At 34.8% G+C, this 24,889-nt stretch overlaps 1 protein-coding gene across 8 annotated transcripts; it reads right to left on the bottom strand.

Annotated features, from left to right (window-relative positions):
* Positions 1 to 17,302: 17,302 nt before the first annotated feature.
* Positions 17,303 to 24,132, bottom strand: LOC147410745 (Snf1 kinase interactor-like protein). 8 transcript variants are annotated; one of them, XM_086439755.1, is made up of 6 exons: positions 23,822 to 24,132; positions 20,693 to 21,018; positions 19,655 to 20,591; positions 18,642 to 18,731; positions 18,191 to 18,251; positions 17,303 to 17,712 (listed from the first exon to the last, which is right to left on the bottom strand). In XM_086439755.1, the coding sequence occupies exons 1-3, from the start codon at positions 23,922 to 23,924 to the stop codon at positions 20,391 to 20,393; spliced, it is 630 nt and encodes a 209-aa protein (XP_086295881.1). In that variant the 5' UTR covers positions 23,925 to 24,132; the 3' UTR covers positions 17,303 to 17,712; positions 18,191 to 18,251; positions 18,642 to 18,731; positions 19,655 to 20,390. The 8 variants fall into 8 exon arrangements, with proteins under 8 accessions (XP_086295881.1, XP_086295874.1, XP_086295866.1 ...); XM_086439748.1 differs by having other exon boundaries at positions 18,953 to 20,591; XM_086439740.1 differs by lacking the exon at positions 18,191 to 18,251.
* Between the last annotated feature and the right edge of the window lie 757 nt (positions 24,133 to 24,889).

Raw genomic sequence — 24,889 nt, forward strand, 5'->3', positions numbered from 1 at the left:
CAACTCGATCTGGACTCCCTCAACATCGATCAGCTATTCATTGAAGATCATAGTATCTTAGTGTTGTCAGTTGAGAAAGGAATCCCAAATCCTCAGTCTGTAATCAAACCCGCTGTTGGGTCTCTATCAAATTATCATGTAATCAGTCCTGTGTTGCATGTCAAGGCTGGGTCTGTCGGTCCCATTAGTCCTGTTCAGTCTGACATGCCAGTTGAGTTCTTTATTTCTATTGAGTCAAATAAGTTAGTTGTTTCTGCTGAGTCTGTTTTTCCTGCTAAGTCAAGTGAGTCTGTCAAGTCTACAATGAGTCCTATTACCCCATCTCTTTTCAATGAAATGAAAGAAATTTTTAATTACCCCGAGCGCAATAATAATTTAACTAATAATCTGGCTTCGGAGGGAGAGTCTTCTGACGAAGAACCTCCTCCTGAAATAATCAAATTACTTGAACAAGAAGAGGAACGTCGGACTCAACCTCAAATAGAGGAAGTAGAGGTTATCAACCTTGGAACAAAAGAAAGTCCTCAAGAAATTCGTATAGGGGTCACTTTATCTCCTGATGAACGCAAAGGGATAGTAGATTTGCTCAGAAAGTTCAAAGACGTGTTCGCGTGGTCTTACGAGGATATGCCGGGGGTAAGCACAGATATTGTTCAACATCGGATTCCGTTATATCCTGATGCTCGACCAATCAAACAGAAACTTCGACGTATGAAGCCGGAATGGACTTTGAAAATCAAAGAAGAAGTTACGAAGCAGATTAACGCTGGATTTTTGAAAGTAGTAGAATACCCTGAGTGGATTGCTAATGTCGTTCTAGTACCGAAAAAGGATGGAAAAGTTAGAATATGTGTGGATTTCAGAGACCTAAACAAAGCAAGCCCAAAGGATAGTTTCCCTTTACCACACATAGATGTTCTAGTGGACAGTACAGCAGGACACGCTTTGTTGTCCTTCATGGATGGATTTTCAGGGTACAATCAGATAAAGATGGATCCTCGAGATATGCAAAAAATGTCGTTCATCACACAATGGGGAACCTTCTGCCACAAGGTCATGCATTTTGGTTTGAAGAACGCTGGAGCCATCTATCAAAGAGCAGCCACGACTTTACTACATGACATGATACATAAGGAAGTCGAAGTCTATGTAGATGATATGATAGTCAAATCTAAGGAGCGACAAGGGCATGTTACTGCGTTAGAAAAGTTTCTCACAAGGATCCAAAAATACCAACTCCGCCTCAACCCCCAGAAATGTGTATTTGGAGTAACTTCTGGAAAACTATTGGGATTTGTGGTCAGTCAGAGAGGGATCGAAGTAGACCCTGTGAAGATTAAACCTATCCAAGAGATGCCGTCGCCTGAGACTGAAAAATAGATTCGAGGTTTTCTGGACAGAATCCAGTATGTTAGCAAATTCATCGCTCAACTCACCAACGTCTGTGAACCTATTTTCAAACTTCTCAAGAAGAATGAACCAACAGTTTGGAATGAGCAATGTCAAAAGGCTTTCGACCAAGTCAAAGAGTATCTCTTAAACCCACTTATTTTGGTCCCACCTACATCGGGTGAACCGCTTCTTCTTTATCTGGCAGTCACAGAAGAAGCTATGGGATGCATGCTTGCACAGTATGACAAGGATACTCGCAAAGAAAGGGCCATCTACTACATCAGCAAGAAGATGTTAAAGTATGAACGAAAATATTCATCCTTGGAGAAAACTTGCTTAGCACTAGTGTGGGCTACTCAGAGACTCCAGCACTATATGCTGTCTCATTCAATTATCCTGTTATCTCGGATGGATCCTCTCAAGTACCTTTTTGAGAAGTCGACGTTGATAGGGATAACCGCATGATGGTTATTGTTGCTATCAGAGTTTGACATCACGCATGTTACACAGAAGTCTATCAAAGGGAGAGTTGTAGCAGAATACTTGGCAGATCACCCTGTAGTAGAAGGAATAAAGCCTGTCGATCAATTCCCAGATGAGAACATCTTGCACGTTAAAGAAGAACCGCATAACCAAACATGGCAGTTGTACTTTGATGGAGCCACCAATCAAAATGGGTATGGAATAGGGGCAATCCTGTTTTCTCCGGAAGGATGCCACATTCCTATTGCTATTAAATTAGCCTTTTCGAACACTAATAACACGGTTGAATATGAGGCGTACATTGCGGGGCTCAAAGCTGCTTTGAACCTAGGCATTACAGAAATTGAAGTTTTTGGAGATTCAGCCTTAGTCATACATCAGTCATTGGAAGAATGGAAGACTAGGGATGAAAAGTTGAAACCCTACCATGAGTATTTGTTAAACTTAGTCAATAAGTTTGAAGCTATCCTGTTCCAGCACTTGTCAAGGGAGGATAACAGATTTGCTGACTCCTTAGCAACTTTATCTTCAATGATCCATTTACCCCCTGGCATGGAATTAAGACCGATCACTATTGAAGTTAAAAACAAACCTGCATACTGTCATCAGATCAACATTACTACTCGGCTACCTGATTGAATGCTATGGTACATAGATATAAAGAAAGTGTTGGAAAAATAAGAATTCCCGGAAGAAGCATCGAGGAAGGAACGACAAACCCTACTAAGATTAGCATCTCAATTCATCCTGTGCACAGAAAGTTTATACAAAAGGTCTTATGATGGGATCCATTTGTCGTGTGTTGATGAAGATCAAGCTGAACAGATAATGATTGAACTACATTCAAGAGAATGTGGCCCTCACATGAGTGAGAAAATGTTAGCTAAGAAGATTATAAGACAAGGATACTATTGGCCCACGATGGAAACAGATTGTCATCACATGGTCAAAACCTGTCATAAGTGCCAAATACATGCGAACCTTATACATATGCCACCATCTCAATTAGTGGGTCTGACTTCACTATGACCATTCTCAGTCTGGGGAATTGACATTATTGGTAAAATATCGCCTAAGGCATCAAACGGGCATGAATACATTCTAGTTGCCATCGATTATTTTACCAAATGGGTCGAAGCTGCCTCTTATGCTGTCCTCACTGCGTCTCGAGTTGCCAAGTTTATTCAAACGAATATCATCAGTCGATACAGGATACCTTTGGAGCTGATCTCTGATAACGGGTCGCACTTCAAAGCTGAGGTTATCAAATTGTGTTCAAAGTTCAAAATCTCACACCATAAATCATCTCCTTACCGACCTCAGACTAACGGAGCAGTCGAAGCAGCTAATAAGAATATTAAGACTATCCTCAGAAAAATGTGTCAATCACATCGAGATTGGTCAGAAAAACTGCCATTTGCATTATGGGCATATCGAACCTCAATTCGATCCTCCACTGGAGCTACTCCCTACTCCTTAGTGTATGGCATGGAAGCAGTCTTGCCAGTTGAAATGGAGATTCCATCTCTCAGGGTTTTGTTAGAAAATCAGTTGTCAGAAGCAGATTGGGTTCGTCAACGGTATGAAGAATTGAATTTGATCGAAGAAAAACGACTAAGAGCGTTGTACCACGTGCAAGCTTATCAAAGAAGAGTCACCCGCGCATTTGACAAAAAGATCAAGACCCGTCACTTACAAGTCGGGGACTTAGCACTCAAAGAGAATCGGGCACCTATTTTTGATCCTAGAGGGAAGTTCAAACCAAATTGGGGAGGTTCATTCATCGTCAAGGAAATATTACCAGGAAAAACTGTCAGACTTCAAGATCATGATGGAATCGAGTTACCAGAACCAACCAACCTTGATCAAATCAAACGGTACTACATTTAAGGAGGCCATCTTTGGCCGAATCAATCATCATATTACCTAGTTACCCAGTTCAACATATCCTTTCTCAACCCCTTTGCAACCTTTTCAAAAAAAAATTATGCCTTCTTCTTTCTCGGCCTGATCACCTAACCTAGGGGAGGGAAAACTTTGAACTATGTTTTGGTCTGATCCCAAAATTCTGGGGTACGTAGGCAACCTGAGAAGTTACTTCAAGCCCGACCACATCAAAATAAAAAAATATTTCCCCACACAATAAAAAAAAAAAATCCAAAATGGGGAAGAAAATTTAAGGCAAAGTAAAAGAAATGCCACACAAGGGGCATTTGGATTTTTGAACCTTAAAATTCCTTTCTTTTTACACCCAATCCTAAGCTTACCCATGAAAGTCCTCCTAAGTACCATAGGAAAAGTCAAGGAAGATAGCAAAGCATGATCAGACAGTAACTCTAGAAGTTCAGAGGAGAAGAAGAAGATAAAAAATGATGAAGTCTGCTAAGTTGAAAATCCAAAAAGGGCGACTTAGGCAAAAATTAAGGCAAGCTCGCAAGGTTGAAATCTGAAAGGACAACTTTAGCAACAATCAGAGCCAAGAAAAAAGAAAGAGCTCGCTAGATCGAAAACCTTAAAAAGCGATCTAGGCAAAAGTTAGAGTAACAAAGAAAAACATAATAAAATCCCAAGCTGAGAGCGATTTGAGCTGAAACATCAGAAGTCCGAATAACCAAGTTCAATACTTAGCTTAAACCAGGCATAGACTCAGAAACCACAAGTATCTTGTCTACGATCGATCTGAAAATGTTTACTCCCCCAAGTGAACCAAGGGAGATAAGGGTGAATTCTATGATGAGTCTCGAAAGGAAATAATTTTGTACTCTTGAGCCTGACTCAAAACCTTCAATAAAATTAACCAAAATTAAAAGTTGAGTTTTTATTATGCTTGTGGTAATCAATTATTTCAAACCTTCATACAAGGGGCATTTTCTTTCTTCTTTTCCCCCTTACACTAGGGGCATTTTTTTTATTTTTTGCACGATGTGTTCAATTATTTTCAAGGCCATGTTCATTGTCAAACTAGAGGCGTTTTGTTTTTGAGCAATGTTAATCCTAAAAGATAATGAGAACCCCAAACTTAATGTTACCTTCTTGATAACAGTTTTTCGAAAACTCTTGAGGTTCAAAAGAAATAAAAACTCAGGTTTTAAATTCATAAAACTTTTTGATAAATCCTTGAGGTTCAAACAAAAGCATTTTGGATCTCACATAGGGGATATGACATTCTTTCGTTCTCCAGATTCTTTTTCAGATCCAATCATTCTTGGAATCGATCATTTCTCTTCCAGATTTATTCCTTCTCCGATTCGTTCTAACCAGTTTTCTCCGAATTCGTTCATTCTTTCCCAAATTTATTCATTCCTCTGTCAGTTTTGCTCCGTTGCCGCCAAGGGTTATCTTGGATTTTGCTCAGTTACCGCCAAGGATTAACTTGGATTTTGCTCAGTTGCCGCCAAGGGTTATCTTGGATTTTGCTCAGTTTTCGCCAAGGGTTATCTTGGATTTTGCTCAGTTGCCGCCAGGGGTTATCTTGGATTTTACTCAGTTATCACCAAGGGTTATCTTGGATTTTGCTCAGTTTTCGCCAAGGGTTATCTTGGATTTTCTCAGTTGTCGCCAAGGGTTATCTTGGATTTTGCTCAGTTTTCGCCAAGGGTTATCTTGGATTTTGCTCAGTTATCGCCAAGGGTTAACTTGGATTTTGCTCAGTTTCCGCCAAGGGTTATCTTGGATTTTGCTCAGTTGCCGCCAGGTGTTATCTTGGATTTTGCTCAATTGCCGCCAAGGGTTATCTTGGATTTTGCTCAATTGTCGCCAAGGGTTATCTTGGATTTTGCTCAGTGTCCGCCAAGGGTTATCTTGGATTTTGCTCAGTTTTCGCCAAAGGTTTTCTTGGATTTTGCTCAGTTGCCGCCAAGGGTTATCTTGGATTTTGCTCAGTTTTCGCCAAGGGTTATCTTGGATTTTGCTCAGTTTCCGCCAAGGGTTATCTTGGATTTTACTCAGATGCCGCCAAGGGTTATCTTGAATTTTGCTCAGATGCCGCCAAGGGTTATCTTGGATTTTGCTCAGTTGCCGCCAAGGGTCATCTTGGATTTACGCTCAGATTATACTCAGTTATGCTCAATTATGCTTAGTTTATATTCAAATTATGCTCAGTTTATGCTCAGATTATGCTCAAATTATACTCAAATTTTACTCAGTTTCACACAGTGCACACACTTGCACATTTGCACTTTTTAGTCAAGGAGAATTCTTTAAAATTCAAGGATCTAACACCGTCAGTGAGAGTTTGGGCTCAAGGACCTAAAAACTTTTTAATTCGGGGAGAGCTTTACCCTCAAGGATCCGAACACCCCGACGAATTGCTGAATCAGGCTGTAAAATGAACTGTCACTAGCTTTGGTATTCAGATATCGCACTATCTACCAAAATAGATTTGCTATCTAGTTTGCTTCAACCTTCTGCCAAAAGGGGGCATCTGTAGACACCTCATTTTTGCACTCGCCTGATTAATCAACTCGTCAACCCGATTGCAATGGTTCCCAATGATGGATGTTATTTCCATTACTTTATTTTGTTACTAGAAATGTTTCAGAAATCCGGATGAGGTATCTCGAATTGACAAAACCTTAGAAACTACGCTACGCTAGGAAAATACGACCCCAGAAACATAGAAATCATCATTTTGCAAACCAAAAAGAAGCTTTACGATAAAAATCACTACAAATTGACCAAATTACCAAAATACCCCTAACCTCAAAACAACCCTAGAGCCTACGTTACGCTTAGGAAAACTCTCTCAAACACATAAAACAATAAATCTAAACCAAATAAATCATTTCACCAATTTTAACAGAATTCGACAAAATTACGAAAATTCCCCTCATAAAGTTCACAACCGTTTCACACAAAAATTTTTATAAATAACACAAACTAATATTTCCATTGAATTCCTTACGAAAAATCGATTCTAAAACATCCTAGAACATTAAAAACCGACTTAAAACGTGAAAAGTCCTCTCCGGGGGCAAAACAGTAATTTCACAATTTTTATAATTAATAAATAAAACATTAAATAAAGTGAAACATTGATGAAATTAATTTAAAATTTTGAATTAAAAAATCGATCAATCGGGCTTTCAAGTAAAATGTTGAGGGTTCGTGAGATATTTCTTTAAGGACCCCTCCATTTGGGGGTCCAAAGAATTAAAGAAATAATGGAGGAGGGGTCTCCAAAAATTAAAAGTAAATCAAGCAAGACTAAAGTCAAGGTATTAAAGTCAATCAAGTGAGACTAAAGTCAAAATTAAAGTCAATTAAGCAAGACTGAAGTCAAAATATTAAAAGTCAATCAATTAAGACTAAAGTCAAAATATTAATAGTCAATCAAATAAGACCAAAAGTCAAAATCATGACAGAGTTCTAATTAAATAATAACTCTATCTAATAGAGTTCTAACTAAAAAATAATTCTAATTAAAACACAATTCTACCTAAAATAATTCTAATTAAAACACAACTCTAATTAAAAGAACTCTAATTAAACACTAAATCTATCAAAATCAACCCCTAAAAAATCTATAAATAGAGGTGCTAACACCTTATTTTCGTATCAAATCATAAACCCTAAGAGAAGTAGGTCTAAAAGCCCCCCTAGCCTCCCATAAACCCTTGTTTTGGAGCCCCAACTCCTTACCTAACATCCCTTTTTCGATCTTTGCCTAAAAATACCTAAAAGTCCTCCAAAAACACCCCAAAATCCATTAACAAACTTGAAGAATTCAGATCCAAGCAAGAAGAGATACCTTGCCTCGGAGATCGGAAATCAAATCTGGAGACAGAACGAAGCAAGGAGTACGGTACAAGGAGCAATTTTTGTCGGATCTGAGGGAACAAGGTCTTTGCTATCGGAAAGGTATAATATTTTTTTTTATTTTTTATTATTATCTAGGTTTTTAGCAATGTAATTTATTTGGGAAGTTAGTAGAGATCGGCTTTGGCCGGGCGGGGTTGGTGCCTAACACCTTCCAACCCCGTAACATGATCCCCGAATTCAGTTTTTTTTCTCTTCTAGATTAGTTCTCTATCTATTTAGAGTCATTGATCAGTTCCTAGACCGTAATAACTAGGTGGCGACTCCTAAACCTCAAGGGTCAAAAGCGGGTCCGCGCACCCCATAGATCGAGGACGCTTTCATTGACTTGTAATAATAGGTTTGTAGGGAATGATGAGGGTAAGTTAGGAGAGGGTGATGGATTGATATGATTTTTTAGAGAAAATGTGATGGGGGTAGGTTGTTGGATGAGGGAGGTGAGTTGAAGTGGTGACATGTGTCCCACCTTGATGATCTTAATTGATTGGTTGTGATTTTGGGCTTGGGTAGTTTGGTTGGGCATGGATTGTTGGGTTTTGAAATCAATGGGTTTAGGTGGTAGGTTGGGTTTGTGTATAGTAATGGGTAGTGGGTAGTGGGTTGTTGGATGTGGTGTTGGGTTTTGAATCCATTGGGCTTAGGGAGGTGTATCGAGTAGGTATAGTAATGGGTTGGACTAATGTTGAATTTGGTTGAGGAGTGTAGAAGAATGGTGAGGAGTTTGGGTCAATGGGCCATGTGCATAGGGCTAATTACTGAAAGAAAAGGAATTTTGTGAATATTTGGACTTTGAGGTGCATTCTAAATTTGATAGATTTCAAGCATTTTGCATCGAGGGCCTGGTCAAATTTGGATGTCTATACTTACTAATGAAATTCTAGACTTTGCATTGTGTCTAGACCTCGAGGGGGCGAATATGTAAAAAAAAATTCCTTTTAATTCTCCTAGATTATCTACATAAGTCAATTGATGAGATCAAGGAACCAAGATAAATTCACCACGCAAGAAGTAACCTAGGTCTCAAGACTATGCTAAAGCAAGTTAATACTTAGAAATGCACAAATTCAACTTAAGCAATTCATGGCAAAACATACAACTCTAAAATATGATGTAGACATTTTAATAAACATTTGATATGAAAGTCATGTCATTCATTCAAAATAGAGCATAAATTATAATCGTAAAGGAAACACAAGATTTGTAGTGGTTCAGCAACTTGTCTACATCCACTACCAAGTACCATACTCTAAGGTCTTAGGCTCTACTAACAAATGAGGTTTATGATTCACTTCAAAATCATACAACTCAAAATTTCTCTAAGCTAAATCTAAATCTATGGGTTTAGAAGAACGTTTTTTCTTCAAACTTGTGGATTTTGCCCCTCGTGAACCCACAACCTAGTTTCCTTGAGTAGAGTCCTCAACTCTTCTCAAGAGTTTGGTTTTAACTAGGAACCAAGAACTTTTAGATAATGAAATAAAATTAAAAACAAACTTACAAGGACTTGACTCAACTTAATTGATCTTCCAATTAATTGCTTGAGTTCTTTATGTTCTTGATAATTTCTTATTCATCACTTTGAACTCCTTACTTCAAGAGGATGCTCCAAACACCATTGATGTGCTCCAATATGTGTGTAAGGCAAGCGTTAAAGGGATGAAAATGGTCAAACAAAAAAGAGCTTAGGTTGAAGGTGGGTTCAATTAAGATTTGGACCTTCCATGGCTAGAGGAGACTCTCTAGATAATATGGGATGAGAGCAAGTCTTCTCTATAGTTTGAGTTAATTAAAAAATGAACTCAAGAGCAGAGTTTTAAAGAGATTTGGGGAACAAAATATACCAACCAATGACACCGGTAGCTCCAATGATCATATTTTTGAAATTTTGGATCGTTGGAGTTACTCTACCGACGACCCTGATGGACACCCTAGTAGATACCCCGATGCCCCTAGTGTAACATGGTGCTTGTTGGTGAAGGCCCTGGTAATTTTATCCGGTGGCGTAAATAAAATTATTAAAATGTCCTTTTGGGTTATTTTGAGCTCCCAAGAAGTCCAATGACAAAACGATTTGGGGATTTTAAAAATATTACCAACATAAGATCCACAAACACTCGTCAAGGGACAAGAGATAACCTAACGGTGGTAAAATTACCATGCCTTTTTGGCCATTTTGACTCCTAACAAACCATTTTCGACTTCCAGAAGTTCCAATAAAAGAACGAATCGAGGAAAATGATGGTCTTATCAATATGAGCCGACCTAACAATCATCTAGGAGTTAGGAAAAGATTTAGGTGGTCTCATTACCTTTTAGGCTATGTGCACACACATTTAGAGCTTTTTGTCAAAGTGCTTGAGGTTAAGCGACTTTACCAAAATCTTCATACGTCTTGAAATACAAACCAATCCGACCTCAACTTAAGTCTCACAATTGACAAAATATGTAACTAACAACTAACATAGTAAGATTTTAAGCCTTACTAAGGGTCATTTTGCTCAAATGGATTATCACATTAGAAAAATCCAAAACTACAATTAGGGTTGTCAATAGATTGGATCTGACCCGAATCCTATAACTTCGGACCTAGATTGATGTTTTGGATTTTAATAAAGATCTGATCCAATAAGGTTTTAATTCAATATTTTATTGGATCAGATCTAGATCAACCATGTCTCGGTCTAATAAGGACCCAATCCGATAATATGTTAGAAAATATATAAGTTATATTCTATATATGTTGAGATGTATGAAATTTATCTAAATTTTATATATAAAATCAGGTTTGGCCCAACCTAATTGCTAATGGATCGATTTTGCCCTCGGATGCGGATCTTAATATTAAGTTCCAATACATACCTGATCCAATAAGGGTTCGATCGGATACTTATTAGATCAGTCCTAAATGTAGTCTGATCCTTATTGAATTGGTACCAAATCAACCCGATCCATTGACCGCCCAACTCTAAATTTTCTCCAATAACTTACATAAAAAATAAAATTAAAATTAAAAAATTTCTCTCGAACTTGATCCAAGGTTTTGAAAATGGACTACTACAGAAGTTGCATCTAACTCCCAAATTTAAAATTAAAAATCAACAGTGAGAAATAACTTTCTAAATTTTGTTTTTCCAAAATTCATAGAACTTTGTCCTTCACAACCCTAAATAATCGATTATGATTTTGGATGCCACAAGGCGGCGAGTTCAAGGACCTTTGGTAAGGGTGAAATCCTAGTCGGCTCGTTTGTTGAGTAGAAAATTGGTGTGAAAAGCAGTTGTAACAATAAAAACAAAAATCAAAATAAAGAAAACAAAATACTTGATTTACACGAGTAGACAAGATAGCCCCCACAAACAAAGATGAGAACCTTTTACTTTCTATAAATTAAAAAAAAATGATTAAAATCCAATTAAATATGAATTTATAATTGATATAAGGAAAAGGACCAAATTTCCCACGATGGTGCACTATTAGTCTGTTTGGAAAAGTTGTATGTAAAGTTGCTGATGCTGAGAGAAAGTTGTTGTTGCTGTTGCTGAATTAAGTATATTATTTGGTAATATGCTGTCTAATTATGTTGTTAAGATGTTAAACTGTTTGGTAACCTGCTGTCTAAAAATTGCTAGATGAAATTAAAAATAATATTAAAAAAATATATTATTTTTCTGATATAAGTAATAATATGTTAACCATAAATATAAACATAGGATTTAATATTAAAAAAAAAAAAAAAATTCAATTTCATTTTTTCTGTACTAACATATTTAATGTCTATCAAATAAATAATAAATAATTAAATATAATTTTACATCATGTATACATGGCATTATAAATTTATTGAGCAATCTCATCTCGTATAATATTCATGTTAGCAATCAATTCATCATCAACTTCATTTGGTGTCGTATTAAATGCGCCTCCTCTATCAATGTCAACATTTTCATCCTCATATTGTGTAAGCCAACTATTAGTAACTGATTGTTGTCGAATGAAATTATGTAAAACCACGCATACGCATACAATATATATCTGAGTCACAAAAGAATATGAAGCCATCCGTTTCAAAATCGGGAATCGTTTCTTCAGTATACTGAAACAATGTTCAATAACGTTTCTACACGAAGAATGATAATAATTGAACTATTCCTCATTTGTTCTTGGCCCATTTCCTCTACGAAAATCATGAATGTGATACTGTGTATTACGATATGATGCAAGATATCCTCGTATATTTTGGTAATCCGCATCAACCATGTAATATTTTCCTAAGACAATTAAGATATTTTTTTTAATAAATTTAAATTACCTTAATAGACATAAAAAAATATCAAAAATAAGAAAATAAAATAACATTTCATTACCAACAGGAGGATGTGGGAAATTCAAACTCGGATCGCTCAGCGCAGATTGAAAAACTCGCCAATCGTGTGCCAAACCTTCCCATCCAGTCAAAACAAAAGTTAACTGCATGTCAAATGAACAAATAGCCAAGACATTTTGTGTACATTCGTTCTTTCTTCCTGATCGAAATGGTATTTGTTTGTCAAATGGTATAACTACAGGTATATGAGTCACGTCAATTGCACCAACGCAATCCTATTTCATTTAAAAATAAACATTAAACAATTATTATATTATTAATTATATTAATTCAAATATTAAATAATTAATTACCTTAAACCATGGAAAATATCGTCGATCTACTAATATTTTTGATGGTGTGACGCTCAAGTCAGGTGATTTTATTAAGCCATGGGCAAAACTATATAATGCTTCCAATACGTGATGAAAATATCGACTTATCGTTTTATCAGAATGTTGGAATCTATCATGATTATTTCTATTCCTAACATTATACCCAACTGTATATAAAAAAATTGCAATTTGTTCTTCAACTCTAACCGCTCTACTATCTCTCAGTAATCCTCTATCTCTCATAAAATAACATAATCTATTGAAGACATACTTATCCATACGAAAATTTTCATAACAAGGCACTGGATTGTCTGAATCAAGTATTTCTCTGACATATGAATCACCAGAAAATAGTGAAATTCGACATGGTTGCTTCATACGTCGATTCCTTGTACGGTAGTAATGCCACAGTAAAATAAAGAAGAAAAGTTTCTTCTTTGTGCTATCATCCATCTGTTATTGCATATATGCAAATCACATGATTATAAACATAACAATTCATAATCATCAAATCATATAGAGTTTAAATAAAAAATAAAAATTTTAAACACAAACATTCCTACCAACCATAATGTAAAACTATTAAGTAAAAAATGAATTTAAGAATTTAATAATCTAAAATAATGTCTTCTAACAACTATGGTAATAAAAAATAATAATTAATATCACTATTCTATTATAGCATTTAATAGAATTTGTAATCATAAATCTACCCTATCATCATAAGATTGTCCATCACGAAATTCCATGAGCCTCTTCAAACGTCATTTTAATCCACTCTGATGCAGACGTACAGTCAATATCTATCAATCCAACAAAAATCTCTCTACTAGAAGACTCTTTAAACAATTTGTCAACTAAAAACATTCATACTGGTCCACATCGATCCATGACATGGAAAGTACTCAACAGGTTGATGCATGAGATAATAGAACTGTCTTTCTTTGCATTCTGCGTCATTTCTTATTTTCTCAAATCCGCTTCTATACTATCAGCCATCACACAAAGCATTCTATGAACTTCAACATCGCCTATTTTTGCATTCCTTTTCACTTCCACACTTGTGGTAGAAGAGGGGTCAAACTCACTCGATCTCTTATGATGTCTTCTAGGCATCTCTTCAACAGATTTTTCAACTTGATCAATTGAAGTATTTGGTGTTGACCCTTCATTCACATTATCAATATCTACATCCAAATCATCGAGAGAAACACGACTATCTTGCATGATTGAAGAAGAAGTCTCGTTTGGGGTCATACAATATTTTCCAGTTGAAATGGTCCCACCAAATATTTGGTATAGTTTATCTTCGTACTCTAATGTCTTATATCAAAATTGATTGGAATGTTTATTTAACTGATAAAAGATATAAAACATAATTAGAAAAAAAAATTAACTAACTCATTTAACTTCAATTATCATATGAAAAAAAAATTACCAAAACATATGACTTCCATTGTTCATCAGTTGCTTCAAAGGATCCCGTATTCACATCCCATCTTAATCCAAATTTCATCCTAAGATTCTTCCATGCTTTTCATCTATCCTTCACGTAATCCCAACGATGTTTGTATTGAACTTTGGTGTAAGATTTTTTTGATTTTTCTTCAAATATAGTTATAAAATAATCATGTCCTTTTGAGGTTAGACCCCCTCCTCCTTTACCATACTTTTGAACTACTTCAACATAATATTCCACCCAAATTTTATGTATTGCTGAATCCCAATATGTCTTTACTGATGGTTGACTAGACATTATCTTGATAAAAACTACAAAAGTAAAATTTAAATTAAAAAAAAATTAAGAAAAAGAAAATAATAAATTAATCCACACACAAATTTGTCTATGCATCAACTTGACTAAGTTCTTATTCAACTTACTTGTAGACATGTCACCAAGCACTCTAATTAAAAACCTATTGTAACTCAAATATAGAATGAGTTTGCATTTTGTAAGACAGGACTTTGAATTTTCATTGACATGTGGAAATTAGATTAAAATATAATTATTATTTGGATTAAAGTCTTAAAATTCTATCAAATAATTTAATATTTATGTCCACTTACAATATCAAATATGGACCAAAGATGTATCTTTTAGCTTCTTTGCAAGTTTTCTGTATTGTTGTGTTCTATTTTTTTATTTATTATTAAAGTTTGCCTCTAATTACTATCTCAACAAAATAAATTATTATAGCACTCATTCAAACAATTTCAATAGTTTTTACAATTAAAAAAAAAAAGATTCATATATAATCTTAAAACGAAAACAAAAGAATTTAAGAAAAAAAAATTGAGAGTTTCTATTGGCACCCCAACTTTTACTTATTCTCAACCATTCACCTATTTTTTTTTTTATTACTAAAGTTTGCCTCTAATTACAATCTTAATAGAATAAAATATTATAGTATCATTCAAACAATTTCAATAGTTTTTTACAATTAAAAAAATGTTCATATAAATCTTATACCTAAAATAAAAGAATCTAAGAAAAAAAATGAGAGTTTCTATTGGCACCCCAACTTTTACTTATTCTCAACCATTCTCCTATTTTCTTTATTTATTATTAAGTTTTGTCTCTAATTATAATCTCAACATAATAAAATATTATAGCACTTAATCAAACAATTTCAATAGTATTTTACAATTAAAAAAAAAGGTTCATATAAAATCTTAAACCTAAAACAAAAGAATCTAAGAAAAAATAAATTGACATAATAAAAACACGACAATAAAATCTTAAAAACATATATAAACACACTTAAATTCCTTAGGAAATATCTTCATATCTCAATGGTTTGTTGGACACTACAATTTTCCAAGGAAAATTAAAGGATACGAAAGTATTCACTTTTAAAAATAGAGAGCTTCTATTGCCACACAAACTTTTATTAAGAAGAATGCAAGATAGATGCTAATTCCTTGTTGATATCATAAGAATGGTGGTGTTGTTAGTAAAAGTTGTCAAGACAATCGAATCTCTTTAAAAATAACATTATTAGTAGTCTTACACATTCTTTGATAATGTCCATTAAACAAACGGTTGAGATGGGTGCATAGTCCCAAGGATTTTCATAAAAATGTAGATCTAAACTAATTCCTAAAAACTAAGAACTCATTTTTGGAAATTTTTAATCTCTCCACTTATCTCAACCACATTTTAATAGAGATCTCGGGCCTAACAATGAATTAAATTTTTTTTCCGATATCCGAACCGTCGTGTTAGATCTTTCTCAATCCAACGGTTGTAATGTTAAGGAAAAAAATATGTCACACCCACGTTTACTAAATGCACACCAATTCACATTATCACTATTAAATTCCATCACTATCCCCAAATCTATAAGAAAATGATAGAACCATCAAATTGGATAAGAAAATAACAAATAGTGAAATACGTTTTGACTTGTTGATTATTTGGATGAGCTTCAATCATTGTTTATTTCCCATTATAATTGTACTCTACTCAATAACGTTTTTTAAAATTTTAAAAGATAATATTTATTTAATCCCTTTAAAAATATTTCAATGTATCTTATTTTATATGTTTTTATTTAAAAAAAATAGAAAAAAAATGTAGGAAATGAGTATCTCAAATTGCTGCTTCATCTCTATTTGTTGTCAAACCAGTGAACAATCTCTAGAAAAGTAAAAGGATTTTTAAGTAAAATAAAAGGAAAAATTACTTACCTTTTAAAACCATGAACTCAAATTATCAAAATTAACATTTCAAATTGTTGATCTCGATGTTTCATGTTGAAACGTTGGGATTGATGATTGTTCAATGTCAATGATTAGAAAAAAGTTTGTGTAATGTTAACAAAAGTTGGTGTGGCAATATAACTTTATTTGTTAAGTCTGTTTCTAACACACAATTTTTTTGTGGCTGTGGGAGAACATTGTTGTCTTTAGGGTCTCAAGTTCGATTGATTCAGAGAGGTGTGTGGGTGAGTTTGTGGGTGCTGTCAAGAGCCCAAACGCATGTTGAATGCGATGAAGGTGGGTTCCATGGGTGAGTCGTGAGTGAGAGAGGGTGTTGAGAGAGTTGGCCATTAATGGATGGCTAAGGTGCTGTTGTGTAACTAAGTGATTATTTGGTGTTGAGAGAGTTGGCCATTAATGGATGGCCGTGATGAAGGTTTGTGAGTGATGGGTGAGAAGACAAGGATGTTTGTGCCTTAATGGTGAACATGAGTGAATGAGGGGAGATGAAGGTGTTGGGACAAAGAGAATGAGGGTGAGTTTGGGTTCGATTGAACTATTGGAGAAGATGACAATGGTGTTGAGACTGAAGGTTTGTAGGTGAGTGAGCATTGAAATCGATTGATGAATGGATGCAAATTTCTGTCCTACTCTTCTTTCTCTTTTCTCTTTTTTTTTCCCCCTCTTTTACTTCTAGAATCTCTGAAATTTTTCGATTGAGCTCTTGGAGAAAATGACAATGGATTGCTTAAAACACGAAAATTGAAAAAAAAAAAAAAAAATTGCTTACCTGTGTGAGTTGCAGAGATGAATTCCTGATTGTTAGATCAGAGAGAGAGAGAGAGAGAGATGACGCCAAGTAAGTTGTTCATTCTGTTTTTGAGGAACCGATTGATTTTGCGGAGCCTCCGTGAAGTGATGGTAGTCGATAGAATCGGCTGGTTTTGACGAAAGAGTCGGCAATTAAAAAGAGGTCCAATCCATTCCAAACACTGAGGTTTCAAAAAATCGAGCGTGTTCGGATGAATTTAACCGACCCACGACTCTTCCAAACACAGTATATGCCCCCTCCCATGGTGCAATCTCCACTACGTGAAAAAAAAAGCCCATATTCAACCACCCGGGCTAATCGAATTTTGAATTATAGGAGATTGAGCTTCAAAATGAATATAACAAAAAAAAAAAATAGATGGTCTACGACTGTAGAATATGGGAATTTAACAAACAATAAGTTAATCTTAATAACAGTCGTTTTTTTGCTGTAGGACTACACCTGAACATTAGTAAAACTTAGAAATAATAGTAATAATAATCAAGATGACGTACAGATTCTATAACATTATTATAATGAGGGTTTCTCGCTACTTTTGTCTGTAGAGGACTGTAAATCATGTAGACTCACTCACTCCTTTGAGCTTTGAAATAATGGTGCATCGATTCACTTCCTTTCAACTTTTGGGAAGTGGAATCGGGCAGTGTCTGATTCATCTGAATGCCTAAAGGTCTTTTGCTCCTTATCATCAGTGTTATCATTCATGCCTACCGTTGCATCTCTCACATCTCTATGTGGTGGTCAGTATTGTCATGCCTTCCATTGACTCCAGAAGATCTTCCATAGGCCTGCACCAAAATTAATATTGCTCTGAGTAACTAAAACAAATATGGAATCTAAAATATGATAACAAGAAACTCATTTTTAGTTTTATTTTCCCCACTTTTTTCTGATATTGTCCAAAGTTTTTCCTTGCCAAATTATTATCAATACAAAAATAAAATGGTAAACAACATCATTTAGAATGATCATGTGACCAAGATCCTTGAATAAATAATAAGAACCAAAAAATAATTATTAAACAGATTATGCGTAATTTCTTGCTGCCCCCAACTGTCGTAAGTTGGTCCATAGATGTTAAGGATAAATTGTTTCGTGCACAAATAATTTCATCCATGTAAAGAAAGTACTCTTAAATGCAATGCAACGCAATGATTTCTGAAAAACTTATGATAAGTTCTTCTATAACAATGGCATAAAGCAACAGCGTTAAGCCATCAAGATACACCTGATAAAAGAGCTTCTAGTAGTAGTTAAGGCCCTAACCTGCATGAGCTGGCTATTGACCGCCAGCCTGGACTGGTTTCTTACAATTATTGCAACAAACCTTCATCATAGATAATGAATAATCAAACTATGTATCAAGTAAGAAATCAAGATATGGAACTCGAACAACTTTCATCAATGTAAAATAAACGTGGGGACTAACATGCCCGCAAGCTAGAAGTTTATCTTATAAAGGAGCTTCATGCCAATGGATGTGACCACAGTTAGTTGGGATTTAGGAGAAATTAAAGAAAATTCTTATCCAAAAAAGGATAAATCATGAACAAAATCTTGTTTCAAGATGATGGAAGCAGCCTTTAAACCGAAATACACATTCAAGTGAAAAATAAAAATAAAAAAATGTTAGAAAATAGTCTTTAAGAATATCAACTATGGACATTGCGACAAAGTTGCAACTTAGTACATAATAAAATAGCTATCAACTACTTACCCTTATAGAAGAGCTTGGTTTTACACTCCTTAGACTTGGAAAGTGCTTTCTTCCTCTGCCCAAGCATATATTGGTGTATGTGCGGGCTTCCTGTAATAAGATCAAGTTATCCAACCAAAGAAAAGTCAGCCAAACTACAAAAAATGACAAATCACAAGCCAACTAAATTCTAGAAGAAAAATCTTGCCAAGTTGAGAGTGAATTCCAGGCTAAATTTATATGATGTAGGGCATCCATTGCAACAATTATTTATTTTAGAAGAGTTATCCCATTATTTTCCTTAAAACATGAAGGACTACACGCATTCTTACAATGTTGTGATGGCTAAATTTGATTTAGTACTCACAGAAGTTCAAGGATTGATTCCATCTCTACACGTAGACATGAAAAATAAAAATTAGAGTTTCATTTGTATCCACCCCATCAACTGTGTTACATTATAGTTGCCATCTTTACTGAAAGAGGTTTAAGAACAATGAAATTTAAGTGTGTGAAAGGGATCCACATGAAAAGCAAATGAATCATGCAAGAAAGAGAAGGGATCAACTACCATTACCATCTATATACACAACTCAGGATCCACCAAGAATAATAAATTTACATTAGTAGCATAGGACAGCCTACTTAGGAAAATAAAAGAAAAAATCCATTTTATGTTCACATCAGAACCGATTCTAGAACTTCTTTTACATCATTTAGGTTAAACATGAAAACTTAAAGAAATCCCATTCTATTTCACCATTTCTCACACTATTCCACGAAACAACTCCCATTTTTGCTCTTGCAACCTTTACAAAAGGTGTAAAATGAACAAATTATAAAAACCATATTAAAGAGAACTAGAAACACATCATAATAACACATGTAAGTAAATTTAGGAGATGAGAATACCTTTTAGGTCTTTGTTGCATATATAATGAATATGTTAACATAGTTTAGTTGAAAACAATGCCCATAATGCATTGACTATAGCAATTAATATAACACTAGGCATTACAAGGGACAAGTCATACCAGCTACAGATCAAGTGGTTCAAGAGGTATTCTCAAGTATTACTAAATGGAGAGAGAAAAAACACGATCAAGTTGGAATGGAACTTATGTTGGTGGCACAAACACAAAGAGGCTCCTTGCATCAGTAAAATGAACATTGGAAAGTTACTGCGTGTCGGCCGGCCCAAGATCAAGAAGCTTCATTGTTAGTCATTCTGTAGACTAACATGGCTGAGAAGTACAGGAACAAAACTAGGCAATTAACCAAAAAAAAAAAAATGAGCTCTTTCCTTATGATCTAAAAAACAGGAGCAATTAGTGTCCATCCAAATGAATTTGGATAAATCTAACAAGACATGTTTAAAGAAATTTTAGTGATCAAAGAATCCATTTTCGGTATAATAGAAGTCAACTGCAGGGAAGATGGGTATTTCATCCTTTTCACCATGCAGGGTCATCTCAAATATTCACCGGAACCCAGAGAATTATATATTCAAATAACCCTATATTTTCTAGGAGACATGAATCATTCCTATATATATATATATATATATATATTTTTAAACATAGAATACATTCTTTCTTTTATCAATGGGTTTCTTCTTGAAGAAAAAAAAATACATATTAACAGTAATGTTTATGAATTAAAACAAATACAATCCCACCAAGCACTGGTATCTAACATAACGTTAATGTATGAGACATCATATAGCCAAATCTACTAAAGAACAGAATAGAACAGAACACAGAACACAAATCAAGAATCCTCCCCTGTGCCATTCTCCACTCCATCATCCTGCAACATATTCATCAACATGGAGACCTGGTTCTGCAACATTGCATTTTCCCTCTCTACATTAGCACGTTTGCCCCGCTCTTGCAGTAGTTGAAGCTGCAAATGCTCTAGGGCCTTTGCATCCTCTTCTAACTGCTCATTCAACCCATCAATCTCCCGATCCTGCAAGTAAGATGAAGTTTAAATGGATCAATTTAGCTTTGAATTGTCAGTTTTATTTAGCCATTTAGGGCAGACAGGCAAGGGAGTAGTACAAGAGAGACCTTCCGGTTCATTTCTTGAATCGCAATTCGCCTCATGCTTTCAACAACATCGACATTTACAAGCTTCCGTTTCTTACCGATCAACCAGCCTTTGGGGTAGCTTGCAGAGTCAAAGTCTGGAGGGGGGAGTAAGAATTCAGCTGAGGGTGTAATATCCTTGCTCGGTCCCAATGGCTCGAAGAGAGCTTTTCTGCGCTCAGAAAGACATGGAGTTGTTGATGATTCTTCCTCAACGGACATCATCGGGGATTCCTCTTGTTTGTTGAGTAGTGGTGGTTGTGTTTTAAGGTTTTCTTCTGTTGGCTTCTCCAACTTCCTTCCACTGGCTGTCATAAATGCAGTTAGATCAATCAGATATATACTTGGGGGGGCATAATACAGTAGTTTTCACGTAAAATATGTTATTTTAGCAATAATTCCTCCTAAATAAAGTGTCAAATTTGACCCAAACTAATAATATTGAATTGTTTCCACTTTTCAAATTAACATGACTAATATGAAATACAAGCATGGTTTTAAACCTCGGATGGGACCGAAACAACTTGGGCGAGAGTCATCTTGGTCTCAAAGGCATCTGTGTGTGATTTTCACTATGAGTTAGCCAGCCTTCTCAAGGACTCGTTTGAGATCCAACTCATCTCGTCAATCTTGTCCAAGATTTAAAACCATTTACTTAGTCCCACGCTCCTCTACAACCTCACCTCTTCTTCTTCCTGTATACCTCAACCAACCATCTCTAGCACTCGAAATCTCAGATCTGCCTTTATAGAAATAAAAACCAGAATACATCTTATTTCGAGAGCTTAGTGTTGGTTACTATTGCTCTCCTTTTGCTACATCTTAGGCTCTCAACCGTCTCAAAACAAGTTTTTAAATACAGCTGGAATTATTTAAATTTTGAAATTTCAACTATTAAACTTTGAAAACAAGAATCTCTACAAATACTCCATTCATACAACATGTTAATCCAGTTTCTCTATTCTTCTACTCTCATTTAAACTTACTTTCATATAACATATTGTCACTGATAGGGATATCAAATCTTGAAGAGTAGATTTTAGTTTTTATTTAGATTTCTGTTTTAAGACTTTTATTTTATGTTTTTTGGGATTATTTTGAGATTTTATTGGCCCATAGTATAAGTATAATATTTAGGAGCAATTTAATAACTTTAATTTATTTTTTATTTAAGTTTATTCAAATTTGAAAATTACGAAAATTAGGTTTATTTATTTGGTGTTTTAGTTTAATTAAGATTCTTAATTTATTTTCTTTATATAGATTGTATTAGATTTATTTATTTATTTATTTATTTATTAATAACGAAGATTTTGATGAATAAAGAATGAGTTTCTTTCATGAAGTGAAGTGAGTTCTCCACCATTGTTGGTGTGATTCCAAGAAACCCTTGGTATAATTCTAAGGTTCTATCTTTCTATCCCTTTCTCTTTTTTTTTCTTCTAATCTTTATTTTTCTATTCTATTATTTTGTTTTTCTTAACTTTCTTTTAGTTCCTTGTTCTTAATTCTTAAAACCCCTTTCTTGATTCTTGATTCTTGATTCTTGATTCGTGATTCGTGATTCGTGATTCGTGAATGCTACAAACCTCAACCCTTAATCATTTCCCCATTTTATTTTACCATTAATCCTTCCCCACCACCGTTAACCTTTTTCTTTATCCTAAATAAAATTTTCATTTTACATAGTAAACCCAATCTCAAATCCTTAATCCTTACCTAAAATCTTAACCAAATTCCCTAAAACCCCCATATTTTCTTTTCTCCTCTCACCGTCCTGCATGAGTCACACCTGTAAACTAAGTTCACTACTTTAAGTTACACTCACATAAGTTACATTTACAATTTAAATTTGTCTTAGATGATTAATTGTACATATGAATTTATGTTCATTAACCATAACTAAACTTTCAACATATATATATATATATATAGAAAAATGTTCGACACCCGACTATTTGCCCTACATGTTTTGTCCTACATGGGTTAGAAGTTTTGGAGTGGGCTAATTTTTTGTGAGGATGATCTCTATAATGAGAAGATCATCCTCGGCAAAAATCAGCCCATTCCAAAACTTCTAGCCCAATGTTTACAAGTTGAAGAATCGTGGACAGTCCATTTTTTGTAAACCATTTTTTATGGAGTTAGAAGTTTCAGAATGGGCTAATTTTTGGTGAGGTGATCTCCTCACCATAGTGATCATCCTCACCAAAAATCAGCCCATTCCAAAACTTCTAACCATGTAGGACAAAACACGTAAGGCAAAACGTAGGGTAAATAATAGGGTGCTGAACATGCCCCATATGGGGATGGTTCATGGGACATAAGTAAAAACATATGTAAAAACAATGGGATTTCAAAATAGATCATCCTCACAAAAAATCAGCCCAGTCTGAACCTTCTAACTCCATCAAAAGTGATTTAGAATGTGGACCATTGATTTTTTTACCAATAATTAGTAATCACTTTTGATGGATTTCGAAGTCTCAGATTAGATTGATTTTTTGTGAGGATGATCTTCTCATCATAGAGATCATCCTCACAAAAAATCAGCTCAATCCAAAACTTCTAACCCATATTTTGCAAAATAATTGTTTTACCACCCTATATATATATATGTTCAAAATTTTGAGTTTATGCAGTTTTAACTTTTAATTATTTGGTAAATATGAAAATATAGGAAATATAATGAAATTGAAAACAATACATCATAAAAATATTTTTTATAAAGTTAATTTAATAATTTCAACAAAAAAAAACAATTATATTTTTTAATTTTTAAGTTAGAAATTAAATTTTTTTTTCTAAATTTGTCCAGCTCAAGAGCTACCTAGAAGAACTCAAGAAAGCCAGTCAGAGTCTAAACAAAATCTTTGAATTATCATTATTTATTTATTTTAAAAAGAGGTATTTTTTTTAGATCATTCAAATTTACTACTCTACATCTTCAGATCTACCTACAAAATCCCTTAAAAAAAACAAAAAACAATCTGAAATCATTCAAGTTTCACAAATCAACCTCAAATCTAAACCCTTTATGAGACAACCACCCCCAGAAAAGAAAAATAAATATATAAATAATATCAATCTCACATAGCTATGTTTAATTACCGGATCTTTTGCGAGAATTCCAGAAGATCCGCGTCTGAGAGATGTTAGAGAATCCATCTAGACTCCTCTCCAGTTTTTTCTGCTCTGAATTCGGCAGTTCCATCTAAAAAATGGAAGGTCGATCTATCTGGCCACACCCTAATTTCGATAATTCCACATTAGATAGACTGTTTCTTGTTTTAGTGGGACAAAAACCCTAAGTTTGATGGGAGGAACAAGACGATAATCTCTCTCTCTCTCTCTTCTTGTGTCCGGAATTTTGCGACGATGAATTCGCATGCCATTCTCATGTCATTAATGACAAATCTGTCGTTTTCCCACGCACTTTCGTGTCTAAAAACTCTAAATTAGAGAGATTATTTTATTACCACACCCACCTTCACGCTATCCCAATTCATATATATATCACCAAAGTAATAGGTTGGTTACCCTATGTTCGGTGAATAGGCAAAAATTCAGTTCTCGACTATTCATTTTAATTCTCAAAACTATGTGTCTACACTCAAATTTGACCGGGCCTTTGACATAAAATGCTCAAAAAGATAGTAAAAAACAGATTGGGTCCTCAAAGTTCATACCTCCAAAAGTCTTCTATTTCTTTAAATAAATGGCCTAAAGCTTCCCGCGTGGCCCATGGATCACAATTCCTCACCATCCTTCTACACTCTTCAACTCAATCCAATATAAGTCCAAACCCATTTTTATTCTATCGATTACCTAAGTCCATTCAACTTTACCCAAATCCATTATTATTCAACCCTTCACCTCAACTCAACCCCCAAACTCATTCTTATTCAACCCCTCACCTAAGTTCACTCAACTCAAAATCATTCATATTCAACCTACAACCTAAACTCAATCCAACAATATACCTACCCAACACTCTACCCAAGCCCAACTCATTACCCAAACCCAATTCTCAACCCAACCCAACATCACAACCAATCACCACAATCATCAAGGTGGGACACATGTCACCACCCCAACTCACCTCCCTCATCCCCAACCTATCCCATCACCTTTTTTTAAAAAAATCTAATCTACCCACACCCCTAACCTATACCTCCC

Source organism: Akebia trifoliata, chromosome 1 (genome assembly GCF_017979445.1).
Source record: "Akebia trifoliata isolate Shusen 1 chromosome 1, ASM1797944v1, whole genome shotgun sequence".
NCBI classification, from domain to species: Eukaryota; Viridiplantae; Streptophyta; class Magnoliopsida; order Ranunculales; family Lardizabalaceae; genus Akebia; species Akebia trifoliata.